This window comes from Aquila chrysaetos, chromosome Z, assembly GCF_900496995.4.
Source record: "Aquila chrysaetos chrysaetos chromosome Z, bAquChr1.4, whole genome shotgun sequence".
Lineage (NCBI taxonomy): Eukaryota > Metazoa > Chordata > Aves > Accipitriformes > Accipitridae > Aquila > Aquila chrysaetos.
In genome coordinates, this window is record NC_044030.1 from 82,907,973 (window position 1) to 82,928,939 (window position 20,967).

Sequence of the window (20,967 nt, forward strand, 5' to 3'; positions counted from 1 at the left end):
GGAGTATGAAAGCCAATGCAATGAACTCTCTAAAGAAAAATCTTCCCTAGCAGAAGCTTCACTGAGATCAATTTTTATCAGCTGATATTCTCTGTTTTCCAATGGCAAATTAACATTTATTATCTCTTTTGAACTGGCACTTAGAGTTCCAGCCTGGGTGCGCATTGTGCTAAATTCTGTACACAGATTAAAGAAGAAAAGGTGGATGTTGTCCAAGAACCTTTCCATATAAGTACAAGATGAGGAAAACAGATGAATGCAACAAGCAGAGTGAACATGATTTAACAGTAAAGCAAGGATAGTTAATTAATCCGTTTGTACAGAGCCTAGCACAATGGAGCTAGACCACATTACTTGCAATGTAAGTACTTAATAACAACAACAATAATGACTAGTCCTTTAAAATTAATGTATTAATTATCAGTCAGAGCTCATAAGTTGCTTAGCCAGTGAATGAAGAATGCAGGGTTTTTTATCCAAAGTATCAGGGGACCCATAAATCTTTAAGAAAAAGGCCAGTTTCACATCAGTCTTGTGTTCCCTCATACACACGCTATCTGCCAGTCTGCCCTGAACTAGAATAATGCTTATCCTGATTCACCCTTTTATTTATGATCATTATGATTATTTATTTATAATCATGCCGTCGTTATTTTCAGTTCTTGATAATCTCCTTCATGTCTCCCCTTGCTTTTGAAGCTGTCCTTTCCCTTTGCCCTTTCTCATTAAACAAATAATGGTTAGGTACAAGTCTTTCACGGAATGAAACAGGCTCTAATTTGGAGGAAATGCACAAAGATCAACAGACAGGTGGTAAATAAGGTCTGAATCAGGCCACCCATATACATCATCTTGTTCTCTCTCTGGAGCAACGGCAAAGGATAAAACACACTGGAATCATGGACGTGTGTGTGAATTTTAAACTCTGAGCCCCCTGTGATGGTATTGCAGATGACTTATTTCCACCTGATCCAAAGATGGGTCGAACTGGAGGGTTCTCTTAGGTAAGGCCTTCTGAACAGAGCGCCCCAAATGAGAAGAAAAAATCCAACGAAAGGTGATGACGCCGCACTAGCAGGTCCATCCACTCAAGGGGCAGACCTCCCACCGCTGCAGTGCGAATCATAGCCTTGCGAGCAAATCGCTGCACCTCCGTGGGCTTCCAACGGTGCCTCCGAGTCTCTGTTTGCATTTTCGTATCTGTGAAAGAAACCTGACAGTTCTTCCTCATTGGCTGTTCCAGATCCATAAATTACTCCCGTTCCTCAATTTAGATGAGAATTTCAGTGAGGTGAGTGATACGGACTGAAGAAACCAAGTGCCTGAAACAAAAGACAGATGGCTGAACCCATGATTCACTGGTGATGAGCCGCAATTGGGCCATGTAGACTTTGAAGTAATTCATTACATTTGTATCTCTTCTGTAGGAGGAGGATTTTCCTCAATGATTTGTATGACCTTGCTAAACCCAGATAGGTGGTAATTGAGCAGCAACTACTTCTTCAGAAGAAACAGAATAAAAATATTGAAAATATTGACTCACCCCAAAGGCAGTAAGCAGCACTTTGGTCTTTGACCTTTAAGCATCCTAGGGTAGTCAATAACCTGGCTGTTAGATGCTGTGCCTGCCACTGATTTTGATTTGGGAGTAGTTTAACCTTGAACCAAGATCCAAGTAACCACGGCAACAGGAAGTCGGCCTCTCCATCCAAGGAGTGGGAATCCATAAATCAAGGTCCCTAATGCAAACACTGTGTGCAGGTAGAGATTTGAGAGGATAAGTGGTTTGTGAGGGATTACCTTTGAAAAAATGAATGACTGTCCCTTGATATGTTGAAGCACAGCTTCACAGAGACTTTTTTTTTATCAATAGAGGTCAACAGGTTACAGCTGCATGTTTTCATACGGCTCTTTATATAGGCCCTTCAGTTTAATTAGAACCAGATGTTGAATTTATGAGGTTGTTAGCATTATTATGTACCATATGCACATGCATATATGTGTATGTGTATTGATACATACACCCACATATGCGCATTTCTTGCGCATAAACTACATTCATGAATAAATAATGTTAAGGCTCAAACTCAAGCACTATGGCGTGGTGAAACCTCAGTTTTGCATATGCACAGCTCCATAGTGATGTGATCCCATAGGCATAATTACCTAGTCAAATGTCCCAGTTATTATGGGACACTGCTTTATTCAATGTATAGTGCTCACCTAATGAACAGATATTTGGTAGCTGGATTTTCCTCTCGCTATTTAGTGTGTGACATCATGTCTCATTTATTCCACATTTCTAAGCCTTGGTATGAATAGATGAATGTTTCATGAATGTTGATAATTTTATTTTCGCAGCACTGCTCTTGAGATGAGGGGTATATTATTGTTCTCATTTGCAACAGAGAAGCTGAGCAGAGAGAGACTGAAGTTGAATGGATACAATTTGAGATGCTTAATACTGGATTTGAGGCTCTGGAGGGATGTGCGGTCTAATAGGCAGAGACTCCGCTGCGTATCTCTGCCAAGCCATGACCTTTAATTCTGTCTTGCTCCTGAATATTTCTGCACTCAGACCCATTCTCCTCCATTAAGTCCACAGGTTGATATCAGGTCACAGGTTCATCAGAACTCCTTTCCCAGACTGGCCCATTCTGTAACCCTGTCTTTCAGACTCTTCTTACCAGTGCAATTCTTCTGTGCCTGAGTCTGCTGGAGATCTCTTCCACAGTTTCTGAGACAACCCACAGGTCTCCTGATATTTCTCATTTGATGTCTAAGGGACAAAGGTAGGGACTGTTCATAGCAGCTCCAAGATGGAGATACAAGGAGATGTTGGTTGGTATCTGGAGAGGCTGAGCACAGCCAACAGACACAGAAGTTTATGCAGCAGTTTCTGGCTCTGCTTCGAGATCTTCTTGATCTTCTGGGAAAGGATGAGGAAAAGGCTGAGATACTTAGTGTCTTCATTGCCGCAGTCTTTAGTAGTAAGACCAGTTTTTCTCAGGGTACCCAGCCCCCTGAGCTGGAAGACAGGGACGGGGAGCAGAATGAAGCCCCCATAATCCAAGGGGAAATGGTTAGCGACGTGCTACACCACTTAGAAACACACAAGTCTATGGGGCCGGAGGGGATCCACCAAGGGTACTGAGGGAGCTGGCAGAAGTGCTCACCGAGCCACTTTCAATCATTTATCAGCAGTCCTGTCTAACCGGGGAGGTCCCACTTGATTGGAGGTTAGCAAATGTGACACCCATCTACAAGAAGGTCCAGAAGGAGGATCTGGGGAACTACAGGCCTGTCAGTCTGACCTTGGTGCCAGGGAAGGTTATGGAGCAGATCATCCTGAGTGCCACCACATGACACATACAGGACAACCAGGTGATCAGGCTCAGTCAGCATGGGTTTATGAAAGGCAGGTCTTGCTTGACTGACCTGATCTCCTTCTGTGACAAGGTGAACCGCTTAGTGGATGAGGGAAAGGTTGTAGATATTGTCTACCTAGACTTTAATAAAGCCTTTGACAGTGTTTCCCAGAGCATTCTCCTGGCGAAACTGGCTGCTCGTGGCTTGGTTGGATGTACTCTTTGCCGGGTAAAAAACTGGCTGGATGGCCAAGCCCAAGGAGTGGTGGTGAATGGAGTTAAACCTAGTTGGTGGGTGATCACAAATGGTGTTCCCCAGTGCTCAGCATTGGGGCCAGTTCTGTTTAAAAACTTTATCAATGATCTGGATGAGGGAATCGAGGGCACCCTCAGTAAGTTTGCAGACAACACCAAGTTGGGCGGGAGTGTGGATCTGCTTGAGGGTAAGAAGGTGCTACAGAGGGATCTGGACAGGCTGGATCGATGGGCCCAGGCCAACTGTATGAGATTCAACAGGGATAAGTGCTGGGTCCTGCACTTGGGTGACTACAACCCAATGAAGCACTACAGGCTTGGGGAAGAGTGACTGGAAAGCTGCTCAGTGGAAAAGGACCTGGGGGTGTTGGTCGACAGCCAGCTGAATATGAGCCAGCAGCGTGCCCAGGTGGCCAAGATGGCCAATGGCATCCCGGCTTGTATCAGAAATAGTGTGGCCAGCAGGACTAGGGAAGTGGTTTTCCCCTGTACTCGGCACTGGTGAGGCCGCACCTCGAATACTGTGTTCAGTTTGGGGCCCAAGACAGACCTTGAGGTGCTGGAGCGTGTCCAGAGAAGGGCAACGAAGCTGGTGAAGGGTCTGGAGCACAAGTCCTATGAGGAGCGGCTGAGGGAACTGGGGTTGTTCAGCCCGGAGAAAAGGAGGCTGAGGGGAGACCTTATCGCTCTCTACAACTACCTGAAAGGAGGTTGTAGCAAGGTGGGGGTCGGTATCTTCTCCCAAGTAACAAACAATAGAACAAGAGGAAACAGCCTCAAGTTGTGCCAGGGGAGGTTTAGATTGGATATTAGGAAAAATATCTTCACTGAAAGGGTTGTCAAGCATTGGAACAGGCTGCCCAGGGAAGTGGTGGAGTCACCATCCCTGGAGGTATTTAAAAGATGTGTAGATGTAGCACTTAGGGACACGGTTTAGTGGTAGGCTTGGCAGTGTTGGGTTAACAGTTGGACCTGATGATCTTAAGGCTCTTTTCTAACCTAAATGATTCTATGGTTCTGTGATTCTAGGTATCAGGGTACTTGTGGGAACTCTTTGAGGAACTACCAGGTGCTATCCAGGTGCAGACAGGGGCAGCAGTGGGGGCACACTGCTGCAGGGGATAAAGGCCCCCATCTGCTGACCTGACCTGCAATCCAGGGAGGTTTGCTGCTGGCCTGGGGCTTGGATCAGGGATATTGTGGACACATACCAAACTAAATCAAAGTGGCAAATCAAATGAAGCAAAGGTAGCAGACTTGCGTGAATGACAAAGGAGCTCCTGAGTAATGTCAGAAATTAAAAGGAACCAAGAAACAGGTGGAAGCAGGAACAGGTGACCCACAGAACTATAGAGACATTGTCCAAGCATGCAAGGATGGGCTTAGGAAGCCAAAGCCTCCCTGGAGTTGAATCGAGCAAGCGCAGAAGAGTGACAAGAAATGTTTCTACAGGTACATAAGCAGCAAAAAAGCAGCCTACGGAAAATGTGGGCCCACTGCTGAGTGGAACAGGGACCCTGGTGGCAAAAGACACGCAAAAGACCGAGGTAGTCATTGTCTTATTTGCCTTGATCTTTACTGGTAAGACTGGCCTTCAGAAATCCCAGGCCCCTGAGACTGGTGAGGAAAGGTGGAGGAGGATCTGATTAGGGAACAATTAAACAAACTGGACATACCTAAGTCCATGGGACTTGACAGGATGCACCCAAAAGTTCTGAGGGAGCTGGCTGGTGTCACTGTGAGGCCACTCTCAATTATTTTTGAAGGGTTGTGGTGATCTGGAGAGGATCTTAAGAACTAGAAGAAAGCAAATGTCAGTCCAATAAGGGCAAGTAGAAAGACCCAGGGAGCAGTAGGCTGGTCAGCCTCATCTCAGTCCCTTGAAAGGTGATGGAGCAAATAATCCTAGAAAACATTTTCAAACATATGAAGGAGAAGAAGGTGATCAGGAGTAGTTAGCATAGATTTATGAAGAGGTATCACATCCCAATTTCTCAGGACGATGACTCAGGTTTGCTGATTCCCGGGTCAGGATTAAGGTGAAACAACACCAGGGATCCTTTAACTCACAAAACTCAACTTTTGTTCACTCACAACAGGAATTGGCATGCTCACCACCAAAATTGGTATGCTCACAACTAAATTTGGTATGCTCACAACAGAAATTGGCACGAAAATATTGTCAGTAAGCTGTGTAACATGTGCTAACCATGCATCACCAAACATATATTATAGGCCTTGCTTATCTGGGAATCAGTTCAGGGAAGACAATAAGGAGAGCCCTCCCGTTGAGTCACGAGGTTCAGAGCAGACCCCCTCGCTTTCTAGACTTCTTCTCAGAGAGGAGCACGGGGCAGCTGGATCCACTCTTAGTCCCAGATTTGGTCAATGGTTTATGTCTAAAGGGATGAGGTGTAGGGATTATGGAAAAGGAAAAGGGAAAGAGAGAGAGGAGAAAGATTTCACCGGTCCTGGGTCCAGCGTTGGTCCAGTCAGCCAAGGGGGTCTTGTTCCAGTGGGCTTGTGCCCATGGGGCTTCAGTTTGTGTCCTTTTATCATCCTTGCCCCTCCTTTGGGAGGGCATTAAGCTAATTAGGTGGCATGAGGGGTTTGTGAGCCTTTGGGCTTGGGGGTCGTTTGGGGAGGAACTTCGCCTTCCCTGCATGGTGAGTTGCCCTGCTCAGCACATCAGAGCAGGGAGCTGTGCACCCTCCAGCACACCCTCCCCCTCCTGCTGCTGATAGGTGCTGATCTGCTTCTTTTCACCTGGGGTTCCTTGCTAGGCAGAGTTCCTTGTTATCCAGTTAGTCGTTAAGCAGAACTTGCCCCACCACAATCTTTGAGACATTAACTCTTTCAGTCTCTCACAAGGGGAAATCATGCCTGACCAATCTGATGTTGCTTGTCTTGACTTTAACAAGACTTTTGGCACTGTCTTCTATAACTTCCTCATAGACAAACTGTTGAAATACAGACTAGATAAATGTATGCTACGATGGACTAAAAACTGGCTGAACTGCTGGGCTCAAAGTGTTGTGATCAGTGGCACGAAGTCCAGCTAGAGGCCAGTCATTAGTGGTGCATGCCAGTGTTTGATGGGGGGGGGGGGGGGGGGGGGGGCAAAAAATATTTAACATGTTAGTTAATGACGAGGGTGATGGGGTAGAACACACCCTCAACAAATCTGGAGAAGATACAGAACTGGGAGGAGTGGTTGATACGCCAGAGGGTCATGCTGTCATCCAGAGGGACCTCGACAGGTTGGAAAAATGGGCTGACAAGAACCTCATGAAGTTCAACAAGGGCAAGTGCAAAGTCCTGCACCTGGGGAGGAATAACCCCACATACCAGTACGTGTTGGGGGCTGACCAGCTGCAAAGCAGCTTGGCAGAAAAGGCCCTGGGAGTCCTGGTGGACACCAAGGTGACCATAATCCAGCAATGTGCCCTTGCAGCAAAAAAGGTCAACAGCTTCCTAGGGTACATTAGGAGAAGTGTTGCCACCATATCAAGGGAGGTGATCCTTCCCCTTGATTCAGCACTGGTGAGACCACATGTGGAATACTGTGTCCAGTTCTGGGCTTCTCAGTACAACAGAGACATGGACATATGGGAGACAGTCCAATGAAAGGCCACAAAGATGATTAAGGGTCTGGAGCATCTCTCCTATAAGGAAAGGCTGGGAGAGCTGGGACTGTTCAGCCCGGAGAAGAGAAGGCTCAGGGGGAGCTTATCCATGTGTACAAATGTCTGATGGGGAAGAGTAAAGACGGTGGAGCCAGCCTGTTCTCAGTGGTGCCCAGTGACAGGACAAGAGGCAGTGGGCACAAACTGAAACACGGGACGTTATGTCTGAACAACACATTTTTACTGTGAAGATGAACAGGTTGCACAGTGAGGTTGTGGTCTCCCTCCTTGGAGGTATTCAAAACTGACCAGACACGGTCCAGGGTAATGTGCCCTAACTGACCCTGCTTGAGCAGGGTGGGGTAGACTAGGTGATCTCAAGAGGAGCCTTCCAACCTCAGCTGCTCTGTGATTTTTTGAATCTTCATGTAATTTAATTGCCAAAATCTGATGCATTTTATCTGAGGCCCATGTGCAGGTTGAGGTTTGACAAGAGAAGGAATTTATGGAGGATTGCCTTTGAAAAATGAATGGCTGTCCTGGCTCTGTCAAAGCCCAGCATCACAGAGTCTGGGAGAGATTTTCATAAGTTGGCAAAGACACAACACAAAGTCCTCACCCTAGCAGACTTTTGCTTCAGTCTCATGAGAGCAGGGCTACTGGATTTTTACAAAGCAGTAACTGCTAGAGTTTTCTGAAATGGGCAAAAAAAATCCCAGTCTTATTGTAAAAAGTGACTGAGGCATTTTAGCTGCCTTTCCACTTGGTAAATTCATAATCTTATAGATATATATGCAATATGTGTACACACACATGAACTCATACAAATATTACATATAAATGGGTGGATACACATTCAGGTGTATTAGGTAGAGATCTAATACATAAAATTTCAATCCCAGCAGTTTGAATTTGACACATTTACAAGCAAACAAAATGGGTTCAAATCATAAGAGAGTTTGAGAAACATTTTTAAGTAGGAATCTACGAGCCCTGAGTGCATAACTTGTATTTTCTGGAATATTTGATTTCTTTGTTATATTTCTACCACTGATTTATTCTGCATTGTAATCCTTAGGTAGAAAAATGTATGACAAAGTGCTTTTTTAAACGCTCATCTCTTTGATGAGTTGTAAGGGAAATTTTCATTAAGAAGGGAATTCCTAAAAAAAAGTGTAATGTGCTTTAAATAGGGAATTGCATATTGAGGCTGTTCCTGTTGCCTGCTCCATACTCACATGAAACACCCACTGAGCCTGGTCATTATAGAAGAGAAGCACATAAGTGTGTGTGGAGAATAAACTACCCAGGGAATGACAAATAGACAATCCCACTAAATAGAGATATGAAGCATGTCTGTCTTTATACATGTATCAGGGTGTGTGTTTGCTTGGAGAAGAAAAAGTAGTAATGTGGAATTATTATGTTGGTTTACCACTGTTTATAGAGATCAGTGATGGTACAACCTTAAGCAAAATTATCAAAAACAAATAACAATGATGATCCTTGCTAGTATCAAGACTGTATTACAGGAACATACACAGGGAAATATGGAACTATATCGGGGTAGCAGGGACAGCAACCGACTACTCTTTTCCAGATATTCCCCAGACATGTTACTTTATCAATGTTCATCCAAATGTTGTTTCCTTCCCCAGGAATTGCAGGTCCCCACTTAAAAGCAGACCAGACTTCACTTCATGGTAAAATGGAAAGTTCTGCCTGTAACATGATGACCAGAAGGAAGCCAGCAGCTGTTGACAGTGTTGCAATGCCAACTCCAGTATTATCTCTCCTACCTTCATCAGCAGCAACATCTGAAGCAGGTAATGTTGTTTCCCTCCATTCCCTCTATTTCTTCCCCATCTTCTTCCTTCTGGCGCTGCACTGAACAATATGTGCTAGTACTGCTCTTCCTGATTGCAGAAGTAGCTGCAAATGTGCATATCTAATGTGATAATCAGGCTGTAATTTTTCTAACACATTCTTATCATGATCATATCTTGGCATATCAAATCTATTTTATTCACATACCACTACTTGTGCAATAATGAGGACACAAGTAGCACCAGCCCGTATGGTCTAGCGGGGGACTCTGAAGCAAGACTCTTGGGTTCCTTTCTCAGCCCCGTTGTTCATTTATTTGAATGTTCATATCCCTGTAGCATGAACATGCCGAATACACAGTGAATAGCTAAGGAGCAGCTGAGCTTTCTTTCTGCATACTTCAGTGATTTTAGCATAATATTCTGTCTTGCAAATGCGAAATTGTCTGGGGCAATGAACAGTGATTTAAAATATATCAGAATAAATAAGTCAGAATAACATGTTTTTCAATCAACTTATATTTTGTGCTTCTATTTTGAATCCGATCAGAAAGGTAATAACTTTATACAGTCAGAAATTGAGCCAAGTCATTCAGGCATCATCATGCCTTTTCTTGGGTATGGATAGAGAAGTTAATCTTGCATTGTGTCTTAATTTCCAGTGAATGGGGAACCCACAGTACATTACCCTACATGCAGCCATTAGGAGTTTCATAGTCTTGTCAAACCTTTGATTCCACATTCACAAAAAATGCATTTGTATTACTGAGTTATGGAATGATTACATATTTAATTATTCAATTGAAAGTGCTGTTTCAGTGCACTCCTTTTGATTTTCCTCTCATTTCCTGAATAAATAGTGAAAACAAGGGTTCCATGCTGTAAAGTAGCCTCTGTAAAGATAAATTTTTATATTAAAAAATCAGGATTCTCTGTTTAGTCTTTAATACTTTCCTATATATAAACTGAGGACAGATTTTTAATGCAGCGGAGAATGAAAGCACACAAATATTTTATGATCAGTTTCAAGATGAAAGTGTATGCTTGACTGCATAGTTCATTCTTTCCATTTTCAGAAGTCTAATTAAATTGTTGGTTTATCTGTAGCCCAGATGTTGAAATAATTTAGTTGAAAACTGAAAGAAACTGTGTTAATGGGAAAACAGGACAGTGCTATGGGTTTCCTGTAATTAATAGGGAGCTCTTTGAAAATTCCTCCATTCAAACCAAGTCGACAAACTGAGCCCAGCTGTTGAGCAAACAGTCTTCTCTGTGCCATGTTCTTGCAAGTGGCCTCGGGCAACTCTGAAGGGATGGAGAATGACAGGCAGTAAGAAGGATTTTAGAGCTGCAGACATAACAAAGCCATCCAGGATAAAGTTAGGGGACAGATGGAGAACTTCCAAGGAGTCTGATCTACCTGGGCTCACCTCCTTGTTCAGTACTACTGTGCTGGAGTGGGTCCTCCAGCCTGCTCTAAGCTACCCTTGGAAATGTATATTTTTGGTAGAGATTTCTCTCTTTGCCTCAGAAGCTATTTCCAGCGTCATACCAATCCTGCATGACTTCCCAGCCTGCAGCCGTTTCAATTTGTCTTTGTGAGACAGAGCCTCACTGCATCCGTGTACCCCGGGGAGGGGAGAAACACCGAGCCTCTATGTGCCTTGTTTTAAATGTGTAAAGCTGTGGTTTAAGGCTAATGTTGGTTCTTGCTTGTTTGGGGCAGCTAGGTGAGTTTGTTTGGAGAGTGGGAAAAGGATGAAGGAAAAGTACAAGCGCCTGTGCTGTGTCAAGTATTTCTAGTCTCTCTTCACTTTGGGCTAGATTTTGCCAAATAGCTTCAGGCTTTCGCGGAGGTGGCACGTGGCCATACAGCCTGGGGAGGTGTAAGGACATAACTGTGCCCAGGCAAAAAAGCGTCCCCCCATGCATCCCCAGCACCTGGAGGTTGCCACCACGTTGTACCCTCTCTGTAGGAGCATATTCCCTTTTTCCTATGCCTGTGTGCAGACATAGTGTTACTATTCCCCGCCTCCTCTTCAACCCCTTCTAGACAACTTCCACCACATAGAGCAAGACGAAAGTCTTCCTCCCAGTGCAAGATTTCCATGTGCAAACAGCAAAGTATGTGCAGGAAGAGAACAACAAAGTCTAAAAACAACGCCGACTGACTTGGGTCCAGGGTTGGGCAGGGTCTGTCTGGATAAACTGGAAAAGATTAGTACTTAGCTTTGGTTTTCAGCAGAGCAGTATATCACATGGCAATATAGGAAAATATTTTATATCAAAGATTGCTCACCAAGAGCTTCCAGATGAGTTGATAACACCTAATGGCTCTCACTTTAATAGTGGTTTATTTTGGCAGATCTCCCTGATATTTTGTCATATGCACACCTCATCAAATCTTCCCCCTGCAGACCCATCAGACTCTTTTCCGCATAGTCTCCCTACACCAAATGTAGAATCAGATGTCCCTGACTCTTAATAGTCAAAATAATATTGGGTTTCCTAATATCTCCTTTAAAAAGCCTGACTTGAAAGCATATTACTTATTCAGTACATGCATTCTGACTATTGGCAGACTATATAACACAATTCAAATACTTTCTGGAGCTTGCAAGTTCAGAGGCTTGCTAGGAAGAAAAGCAAAAGCGTTATTAGTAGCTTCTAACAAGCTTCCTGAGAAAGTCATAAACACCCCAAAGCATTTATAAAAGAAAAATTAGTGCAGTAAGCCAGCATACAACAGCACAGAAGTTTTTTTTCTAAATGAGAAAATGAGTTTCAGTCTAAAAGGAAACGGACTGTCAACTTACAAAGTTTTAGGAGGGCAAAAAAGTATCTAAATGACGTGACGGAAGACACCGAGAGTGGTGTTCAGCTTATCGATTTACATGTAAGTGTAGGTATCTACCCACAATTGTCTGCATATCAGTTAATTTTGGAGAACTAGGCAGCTTGGCAGAAAGCAGATGCCTACCTTTGCTCCGCTCAGGCACTGTCTACTCACCATCAGGCTCCACTTAGGACACTCAGCCTGGGTGACCTGGATCTTTTGGGTGCTTAAGACACCCGTTGGATTTGGCAGGATGGACAGGAGACCTGCCCCTTCCTTACCCAGTATTAGGGTGTCAGAAGACGTCCATGGTCACCTTCAATTGCATTGAGTTCCCATTTTAGAAATGGAGGTCATCCTCTACCAACTCTACAGACCAGATCTCCGTTGACTGCGATGGGGTGGTAATACTAAGCTGCAGAAACAACCGACTACAGATAAATCTCAGTAAAGACATAAAATCTTTGCAGATACTTGGCTAATGCTTCATTTCAAATTCGTTTCCTGTCCTTTGGCTTACTTTCTTTCCAATGAAAGTTGAGAGCAATGCCAAATCTCCTGATTTCACCATGAACCTTGCAATTTTTCATGTATTTCTGCTAAATTTCCCATCTTCAAGTTTTCCATCATCAACCGAAAAATTTCAGCTTTACTTTCTGGAAAAAAAATCGCATCTTCTATATGGGAATTTTCAATATGGGAATGTGAAAAAAAAAAGTCTTGAAAATGTGCCCTGACAATAGCAATAAAAGGCAAAATGTGGACACCAAATATGAAGTGTGCCAAGTGTTTGATTTCTTAAATCTTTTGACCTGAAGCTACTCTCAGGACCTGGGAGGGACTCAGAGTCAAATGCTTAGGGCTGGAAATTTTGGGACTATATATGTCAATCACCAGTGAGGCCAGATGAGAGTAATCATTTTGTGTGACAGGGATTTAACCTTTTTTTGATCAGATGGCTGAGAAATAGCTCACTGCCACTTGTCCTTAGGGCTCTTGCATCCACACTTTTTAGGGGTGACCTACTTGAGAGGAATTTTGTGCAACTAATTAGCTTCTCCTGAGCAATTTGGCTATTTCATTTCCTTTTTCTTTGGTACCAAAATGACTGCATTCCTGTTTTCTTTTGTCCTCTGTGAATCACAAACTACAAGTGGGTTTTATTTTTCTTTTTGGTGTGGGGAGTGGGTTACATATGGAAAATGTATTTTGTTTTGTAATTAATGAAAACCAGACTTTGGGAAGTTGGCCATCCAGGTCTTTATTTATAAGAAAGCATATGTCTGTGTTTTGTTTATGACTCACTCCTACTTCTTGCATTGTAACTTGGGTTTGTTTACGCAAGCTCTTTGCTGAATCCAAGCAACATGGTGGTATAAGAGCCAATAATTTATGTTCTCCAAGAGGGGAGGCCAGTGAGTGAGGTTTGTATGCTGAATCTGTCATAGCCCATAGCGAGCAAGAGGAGATTCTACCACTTGACGGCTCCTGGTTATCTACAGAAAACGCTACAATAGCAACTTTATTTAAACTACTGCTAGAAGATTAGCCTGTTAGCCATGAAGGGAGTGATAACCCCCAAATGAACCTTTCTCGAAATCTTGGCTGCTCTGGAACCTTCAAGGATTTCAAACCCAAATGACTGCTTGACAGTCAGGTGTAAATTAAGTTTGCAAGTAGATGTGGGCTGAGGTTAATTTAGCGGGATGTTTTATTCTTTACTGAAAAGAAATTCTGTACGCCATCATTTCTCTTCCAGCAGCGCAGAACGGATATGTCAGGAGTGAAAGGGAGCACCAGTTATTGCAATAGCAGAATTAATACATTCTGTTTCTCCCGCAAAGGGGTAGTTACTTTTAATCTGTGTGCAAATCCTGAACTCTGAGCAGATGCCATGTTCAGTAAAGGACAATGAGACAATTTAAGAAAAACTAGCAAGGTCTTGTGTCCTAAGCAAAGGACCAGGAGCCAAGAAATGCCGGGTACTCTTTCCAGCTCTGACAATGACTCACAACGTGACCTTGGCAAGAGACTTAACTACTTTGGACTTCATTCAGATCTAAAGTAAGTGATCTGAACCAGGAGTAACCTTACTTCGGGGGCCATTAAAGTCAATTTTATGACTGAGTAGTTTCAGCTAGTATCTGCGGAGATGATAGTACAGAAACCCAGGCAGGGGTAATGGATTTGCCACAGGTGAAGTGAATCACACAGCTTGTCTGTGCCCACTGGTTTCAGTAACAAACACTTTTCATACTACCTGGCAAGAATTAAAGGACGGGATGAAGACATCAGCAGTATATGTTTGGGGCATAGAAAGTTTAATAGTTACAGTGGCCCAATATGACAGCTATGCTAAGCAGCCCTTCCTTTCCTCCCACTAGAGGTTGAGAAATGAGAATGAAGCAAACCCACGGTAAAACATTGCTGTAGAAAAGCTTTGCTCCTTTAGAAGAGAGGATAGACGGAGAGAAATCTCTGAAGACTGCTTAATAGTCAAAGTTGTGTTTTCATCTAGGACAATAAAAAAGGAGGTAACAGCAATTCTTCTGGGACTGTAATAAATAATCTTTTAACTTTCTTTTTAGTTGCTTTTCTGTGCAGAGTCCTTTCTCACAGCCATCACTTCTTCAGTAGTCATATTGAGCCTACTGGGCTTGCAAGCATCTAGTGTTCGTGACGCTGAAAGCAGGCAAAGGAGAGTTTCCATTCACTGTTGCTTGACCTACCCCGTTTCTCTCCTTGTCTCCCAACAGCCAGCCCACCACTGAAAAAAAGGTTCAAGCGCCGTGAAATTGAAGCAATCCAGTGCGAGGTGCGCAAGATGTGCAACTATACCAAGATCCTGTCCACAAAGAAGAACCTGGATCACGTGAACAAGATCCTGAAAGCCAAGCGGCTGCAGAGACAATCAAAGACAGGCAATAACTTCGTCAAGAAGCGGAGGGGGCGTCCTCGGAAGCAACCCCTTTCCTTCGACGAAGACTCTAGAGACCAAATGCCCGTTCTGGAAAAATGCATTGACCTTCCCAGCAAAAGAGGTCAGAGACCGACACTCAACCCTTTGATATTGGAGCAAGCAGCCACTCAAGATACAATCATGGCCACCATCGAGGCTGTTATACACATGGCTCGAGAGACACCACCCCCGCCGCCTCCTCTCCCTCCTCCCCCCCCTCCACCCCCTCTCCCTCCACCCCGGACCCCCCGGGTCGGGAAAAGGAAAAGCAAGTCCCCACAGGAGGAAGAGGAGGACGTGAAAGTGAAGAGGCACCGGAAAGGCAGAGGGAGCGAAAGCGAAGGCCTTCCCTAAGGCCAGCGCACCTCATCGGATGTCGGGTGCCGGTAGCGGGGCACACCGGGACTGAGGGACTGGAGGCGCGTGGTCCGCTTCGCCCCTGCGGCAGCACCAGACTCACCCGTCCCTTCGGCGGCCGGAACCCGTCGTGTAGAGCTGTGCCAGCCGGGGTTCGCATCTTCCTCTTCATCGCTTTGGCCCCAGCCCCCCCCCAGGAAAGAGGGGGAGAGGGTGCGGGAAAGGTTGGGGGGGTAAGGGGGGCGGGGGGTGTGTGTCAAAATTGGGGAGAGCGTCTACTTTGCAGAGTTTCCAAAACTAATCAGCATCTCAGCATTGCTGTTCTCATACCGTACCCGGAGGCGGGAGGTCGTCCTCGCAGAGAGCTGAACGTTGTCACTAGGGCTGCATGCTCGACTCCGATTCTGTTTGGCGGGCCAGGTGAAACTAAGAGTAACAATACCATAGTAGAAATCACTGTAAAAAAGAAAAAAAAGAAACAAAAAAAACCCAACAAAAAAAATAGTGTAATTTTCTCAACTGTGATCTTGGTTATAATCTGTTTGAATTTTTTTTTTTTCCAGTTTTATATACCTACCAGGCTTTGGGGCAGCATAACCCAAAATGCCTGACTCCTGCTAGAACTATATATTTCTTTCTCATTTACTTGCCTAGTTACAACTAGCTGCAATATAGGCAATAGAAAAGTAGAGCCTTACACGCGTGCACACTCATTCCGAGTGCTATCCCAAGGAACAACGGAATATCACAGAATTTAAAATAAGGTGTACATGGATATTCAGTTATGATAGCACGTTTCTATGAAGCAACTTGGCATTTTCAATGGCATGTGAAAAAGGGGTCATCCGTCAACCAAGTTGTTTTGATGCTCGGTACATGTGAGTAGAGAACAGCAAGACACTTCTGGGGAATAGAGTTATAATAAACATGGACAAAATCACCAAAAAAAGAATATAAAAAAGATAAAAGAAAAAAAATAGGACAGAAAAAATAGAGTAAAAAGACAGGGCCCAAACCTACCAGTTCTTACCACCTGCAATTCCCAGTGAAATTGATGGGAAACCCAGGATCTGAATAATTTGCATTGGGTAGCAATGCCTTGATATGTTCTTTTAAAGAAAATAGATAAAGTAGATTGTTTTAAAAAAATAGAGAAAAAAACCCTATGGAAAATAGGTTCTTTCTTGGCAATTATTTCTTAAAAAAGAAAAGGAATAAGTGTTCTTATCTGAAAATAAAAATAAAAATGTTCAAAGGGTATCACCACTGCAATTGTATTAATGCCACTTTGGACATGTTCTCCAAGTTGTGGTTGCCTTAATAAACTAAAAAAAATTTTTTTTTTGTACATAATGTAATTATAAAGCTCTCAGTCTGCATGGATGCAAACTGTGTGTGACAAATCGTCTCTTTAAATGGTCAGTTCAAATTGTACATTTCTCATTCGAGTTGTACGTTAGCCATTGATTTAACTTGGGTAAAATACCCAAGCTCCATTTCCACAGCCCAATTAAAATGTTTAACTAAAACAAAGACTGAACGTGAAACTCTTCCATTGCAGTAACAATGCTTTTAAAAAAGAAGTCAGTTGTTGAAATTTGAAATAGGTACTTTCAACTTTATTTCATTTCTTTTTAAAGTCCTTCAGTATACTCAACACCTGGCATGGCAAGATGGATATTAAAATGGGAGGGGGGAGGGAAAATTCCAGCAAGGGAGCGGGGATTGGAATTATTTAATGATTCACAAGCCAACTGCTTTTCCCTTTTTTGAGAAATCTTTGAACTGGCTTATTGCCAAGGAAACTTCAAATAGCACGACACTAAAAACAAACAAACAAACAAACAAAAAAAACTAACAAAAAGTCCCCACAAAAAAAATATTGTGTTTCTATTCTGTTATTTATTTACAAAAATCATATCGAGACTATGGTGTTAAAGGGACACTGTAAACATACAGCTCATTATTTTTAGAGACTGATTTTTCTTCTGTGATAGCACCTTAGCTTATTAAAACCGAATGCATTTGGGGTTTGGATTGGGTTGGGGGGCTGGGAGAGGGGATCTTTTTATTTTATTTTTAAAGGCTGGAACAAATCTTGAGATCCTATCTCCTTAAAACTGATAAGAGGGATCGCAGAATTTTGTTTCCAATTTGTTTTGCATCATTCATCATACTCATCTGTGCTTTTTGTTTTCCAATTAATGCAGCTTAGAAATAAACTGGCCGGTTGCTCGTTCTGTTACAACCAATTTTGCCTTTCAGTTCTCTTGAATTAGCTCAGTGTTATTGACTGAAGTTGTAGGCCTGCAGAAAAAAAAATGCTTAAGCCTCCTCGAGCTCCTCCCTTCTTCCTTAAAAAGCATTGGACTGAGGTTTAGTGGATTCAGAAATCTTTTTTTTTTCTATCTCTCCTTTGGGCCTGAAAGTAGGTGACAGTGTTGCTTAAAAAGCAAGAAAAACTGTAAGTTTGGTATTCCAGGTAGCCTATAAGCTGAAACGAAGCCAGACAACAACTTATCCTTAGTTTTATCTTCAGTGACCTCTTCGTTAGCACTGAAGGACATTTCACTGGGTAGCGAGTGGAGCAAAGGTCTGAAAGGACCAAATTCTGTCACTTGAACGCCCATCGTGGCTTCAAGAAGAGTCAGACCTTACGGAGTGCCCATAAGGGCTGGATTTGGGCTGGACCTTTCTGGATGCACTGGGCTGCAACCACCCCAGGGAAAAAAATCACTGAATGGCTGCTGCCTCCCATGCCTCTGAGCTTTGGGAAAAAAATGCTCTTCTCCTTCCAAAAAGTGCTATCCAAAACTCTGCTAGAGGCAGAGTGCTTAAGAAAAGCATCCACTCAGAGGGTACGACCCCATATACCCTCACTAGGCAAAAAAATTAAGAGGTCCTTTGGGCCTAGAGAAACTAAGGGTAGCATTCAAGACTTGGTAGCTGCAAGCTGTCAGCATAGGATGGGCTCTATCCAGACACCCAAGGTTTGGTTTTTTGTTGCAAGACAGTGCTGGTAGAGCAAGTAGCTTTGGCTGTTTGTCCAAACAACAGCCCGGTGCAGCCGGTCCTGGCTGGCAGGAAGATTAGCTTGTTAATTTGTATGAAAGCAGGCTGAAAATACTGTTAGATGGCACTCAGAATTTGTGTTCTGCATGTTGCATAGTCTATAAATATGATAAGCAAGTTGCTGACAGAATAATATTATAAGGCGATGTACTACATGCAGATCATAAAGGATTTAGTTTTAGGGCTTAAGGCTAAAATCCCACTCCTGCAGTTTATTACCCAACAATATTCTAGTAATGAGCTTTTTGATTTTTTTTTTTTCCCCTACCACTAGGAAGATTTACTGAGGAACTCTCTAAATTCTCTCCACACATTTCCAAGAACTGTATAAAACTGGGGTGAAAGCCCTTTTGCTTATTAAGACCAAAAAGACCTTTCAAACACCTCCGCTGTGTCACAGATTAACACACATCTTAGCATGCTTCAATAAAAACGCAAAACAAAATCACATGGCTGTGAGCCATATGAAATGAGGCCATGGGTTTGCATCCTCTCCGCGGGTCTTGTATTCCTCAACCCAGCGTAAAACCAGGAATGGGGAAAAGCGTGCGGGGAGAGAGGAATAAAAAACAACCACTTGTGTCTCCAAGAGCTTCATACTGCCAGTTTCTTGAGCCCTTCAATATTAAATTTTCTGTGAAGCACCTTGCATGTTTTTGGGTAACTGTCAAAAAAAAAAAAAAAAAAAAAAAAAAAAAAAAGAAAAAAAAAGTGATAATAGTCATCAGCTACTAGGGTATCCTACAGCATGGCCCATGACTCTCCACTTGACAGCAATGCTTTGGACCATTCGTGTAGAATATTCTGTTTGTGTTGTTACATTTTTTGGGTAGCGTCTGGTACAATGAGGTGCTGGTTCGTCACTGGGGCTTCTGAGCGCTACAGCAATACGACGAATAAACAGGAATCGCTGTTCCATACACAAGGATTTCCCCAACTCTTATTTTCACAGGCCCTGATTCAGGACTGCACTTAAGCACGTTTAAGTAGCATCCTGAAGAGTAAAAAGAACAACAAAAAAAAGACAGGAAAAGAAAAAAAAAACCAAAATAAACCAAGATGGTTTTCTGAATTGAGAAAACAAACATCATGCCCTTGCAATGCCTCTTCCTTCCATATCATCCAAAAACTGGGGTGCAGCAGTTCTGAGATAATTAGAAGCACATTTCAACAAAGGACACATATTTGAGATCTCCTTAAGATGCCTGCCTAGGTTGTATAAAACACTACGTAGAAAAAAAAAGAAAAAGAAAAAAAAATGTAAAAACATGAAAAGAGCTGCCAATTGGACAACATGGGGAAGCAGTTCAATCCCATGTTGGTTTGTTTTACTTTTCTTTTTCTTTATTTTTTTAAGCTATTTCTTAAATAATAAATGCACATGAAGTGTTAAATATGTATATACTGTATTTCAAAAAAAATTAAAAAAAATCAAACGAATGGGGCACAAGATTGTTCTATAAGTCGTGCTGGCTAATTTTTAGTTTGTATTCATAAGTGGTTTTTAAAAGCCTTTTTTAAAGTGTAATTTGCATGTTCTACTTTGATTGTATGTAAACATATTTTAGAGCAAAAAAATGTATTTGTATTTTATTGAATATAGAGGCAAGAAAAAAAACTTGTACATTGTTTGAAATGTTCTTTTTGTAACAGTTTTTATTCATGAAGCATTTTTGTACATTTAAAAATGGATATGGACTTGATGTTCTTTGAGGCTTAGATACATCTGGCATGCTTTAATGTCATGCTCCTTCATGATCTTAGATGTTGGTTTTTAAACATTTTTTTCTAAAACAAAGCTCAGTCTTTTCGCTACCAAATCAGGTTAGCACAGTATAGAGCACTTAACTAAAAAAAAAAAAGAAAAAAAAAAGTTAATCCTATTCATATGTTATTCATTGTGTGAAATTAAAGGAATTCAATTCAGTCTAACATGAGTTGTGAATTCTTTTGTCTTATTTTCCATCTGTTTCCCATCACTAAGGAGTTTAATAGCTTTTGGGATACTAATACCATGCATTCACAAGCCCTCTTTATGGTAATGGAGAAAAACATGCTTTGGTTCTGTTCTTTTTTCTTTATTTTTTTTTTTATTTTTCCCAGAATATCCTTAAAAGTTAAAAATGGACTGTGCCACGGGCCCCATGGACAAAAGTGGGATTCACGCTTTGAGGCTGTGCGTATCACCAAATGAACGGAAACATCTTTGGTCCTAATCGTGTCCCCAGGCACCAGGACAGTAGTACTCGCCACCCGGGTGGGATTTCTACTCCCGAAGCAGACGGAGTGTCCCTCTCCGGGTCCCTGCGGAGAAGGGAGTCCCAGGGGCTGGGTTATGGATGAGGGGGTGATGGGAGCCAACCTTCTCCTCACCGAGCGTCAGAGATGAAGGGCTGTAGGCCAAGGGCTATTTTCCATTCTGTGACCTCTCGTGCTGTGCCTATGGGACCAGGAGTCGGTTGTAGCATGGGTTTAAGTTTCTCTTCCAAGTTGCTGCTGCGAGTGGTCAGCTGCCATTATTGCAGTCAGCCTCAACAGCCACAAGGTCCTCTGCAGCAACATCAGATTTCATCTTTTTCCTCCTCCTCAGGGAGGAGCCGCCACTTTCCCCAATGGCTCAGCAACCTGCGCGTGGAAATTAAACCTTGTTTCCTGGAGAAGGCAATGA

General features: G+C 42.9%; 1 protein-coding gene across 3 annotated transcripts in view; it reads left to right on the forward strand.

Annotated features, from left to right (window-relative positions):
- Window positions 1-20,231, forward strand: part of SETBP1 (SET binding protein 1) — a 265,469-nt gene extending 245,238 nt beyond the window's left edge. For all 3 annotated transcript variants that reach the window (XM_030004551.2, XM_030004549.2, XM_030004550.2), the window contains 2 exons: window positions 8,908-9,075; window positions 14,668-20,231. In XM_030004551.2, the coding sequence (XP_029860411.1) occupies window positions 8,908-9,075; window positions 14,668-15,224 (725 nt within the window). In that variant the 3' untranslated portion in view covers window positions 15,225-20,231. The remainder of the gene's footprint in view (window positions 1-8,907; window positions 9,076-14,667) is intronic.
- Window positions 20,232-20,967: the final 736 nt, after the last annotated feature.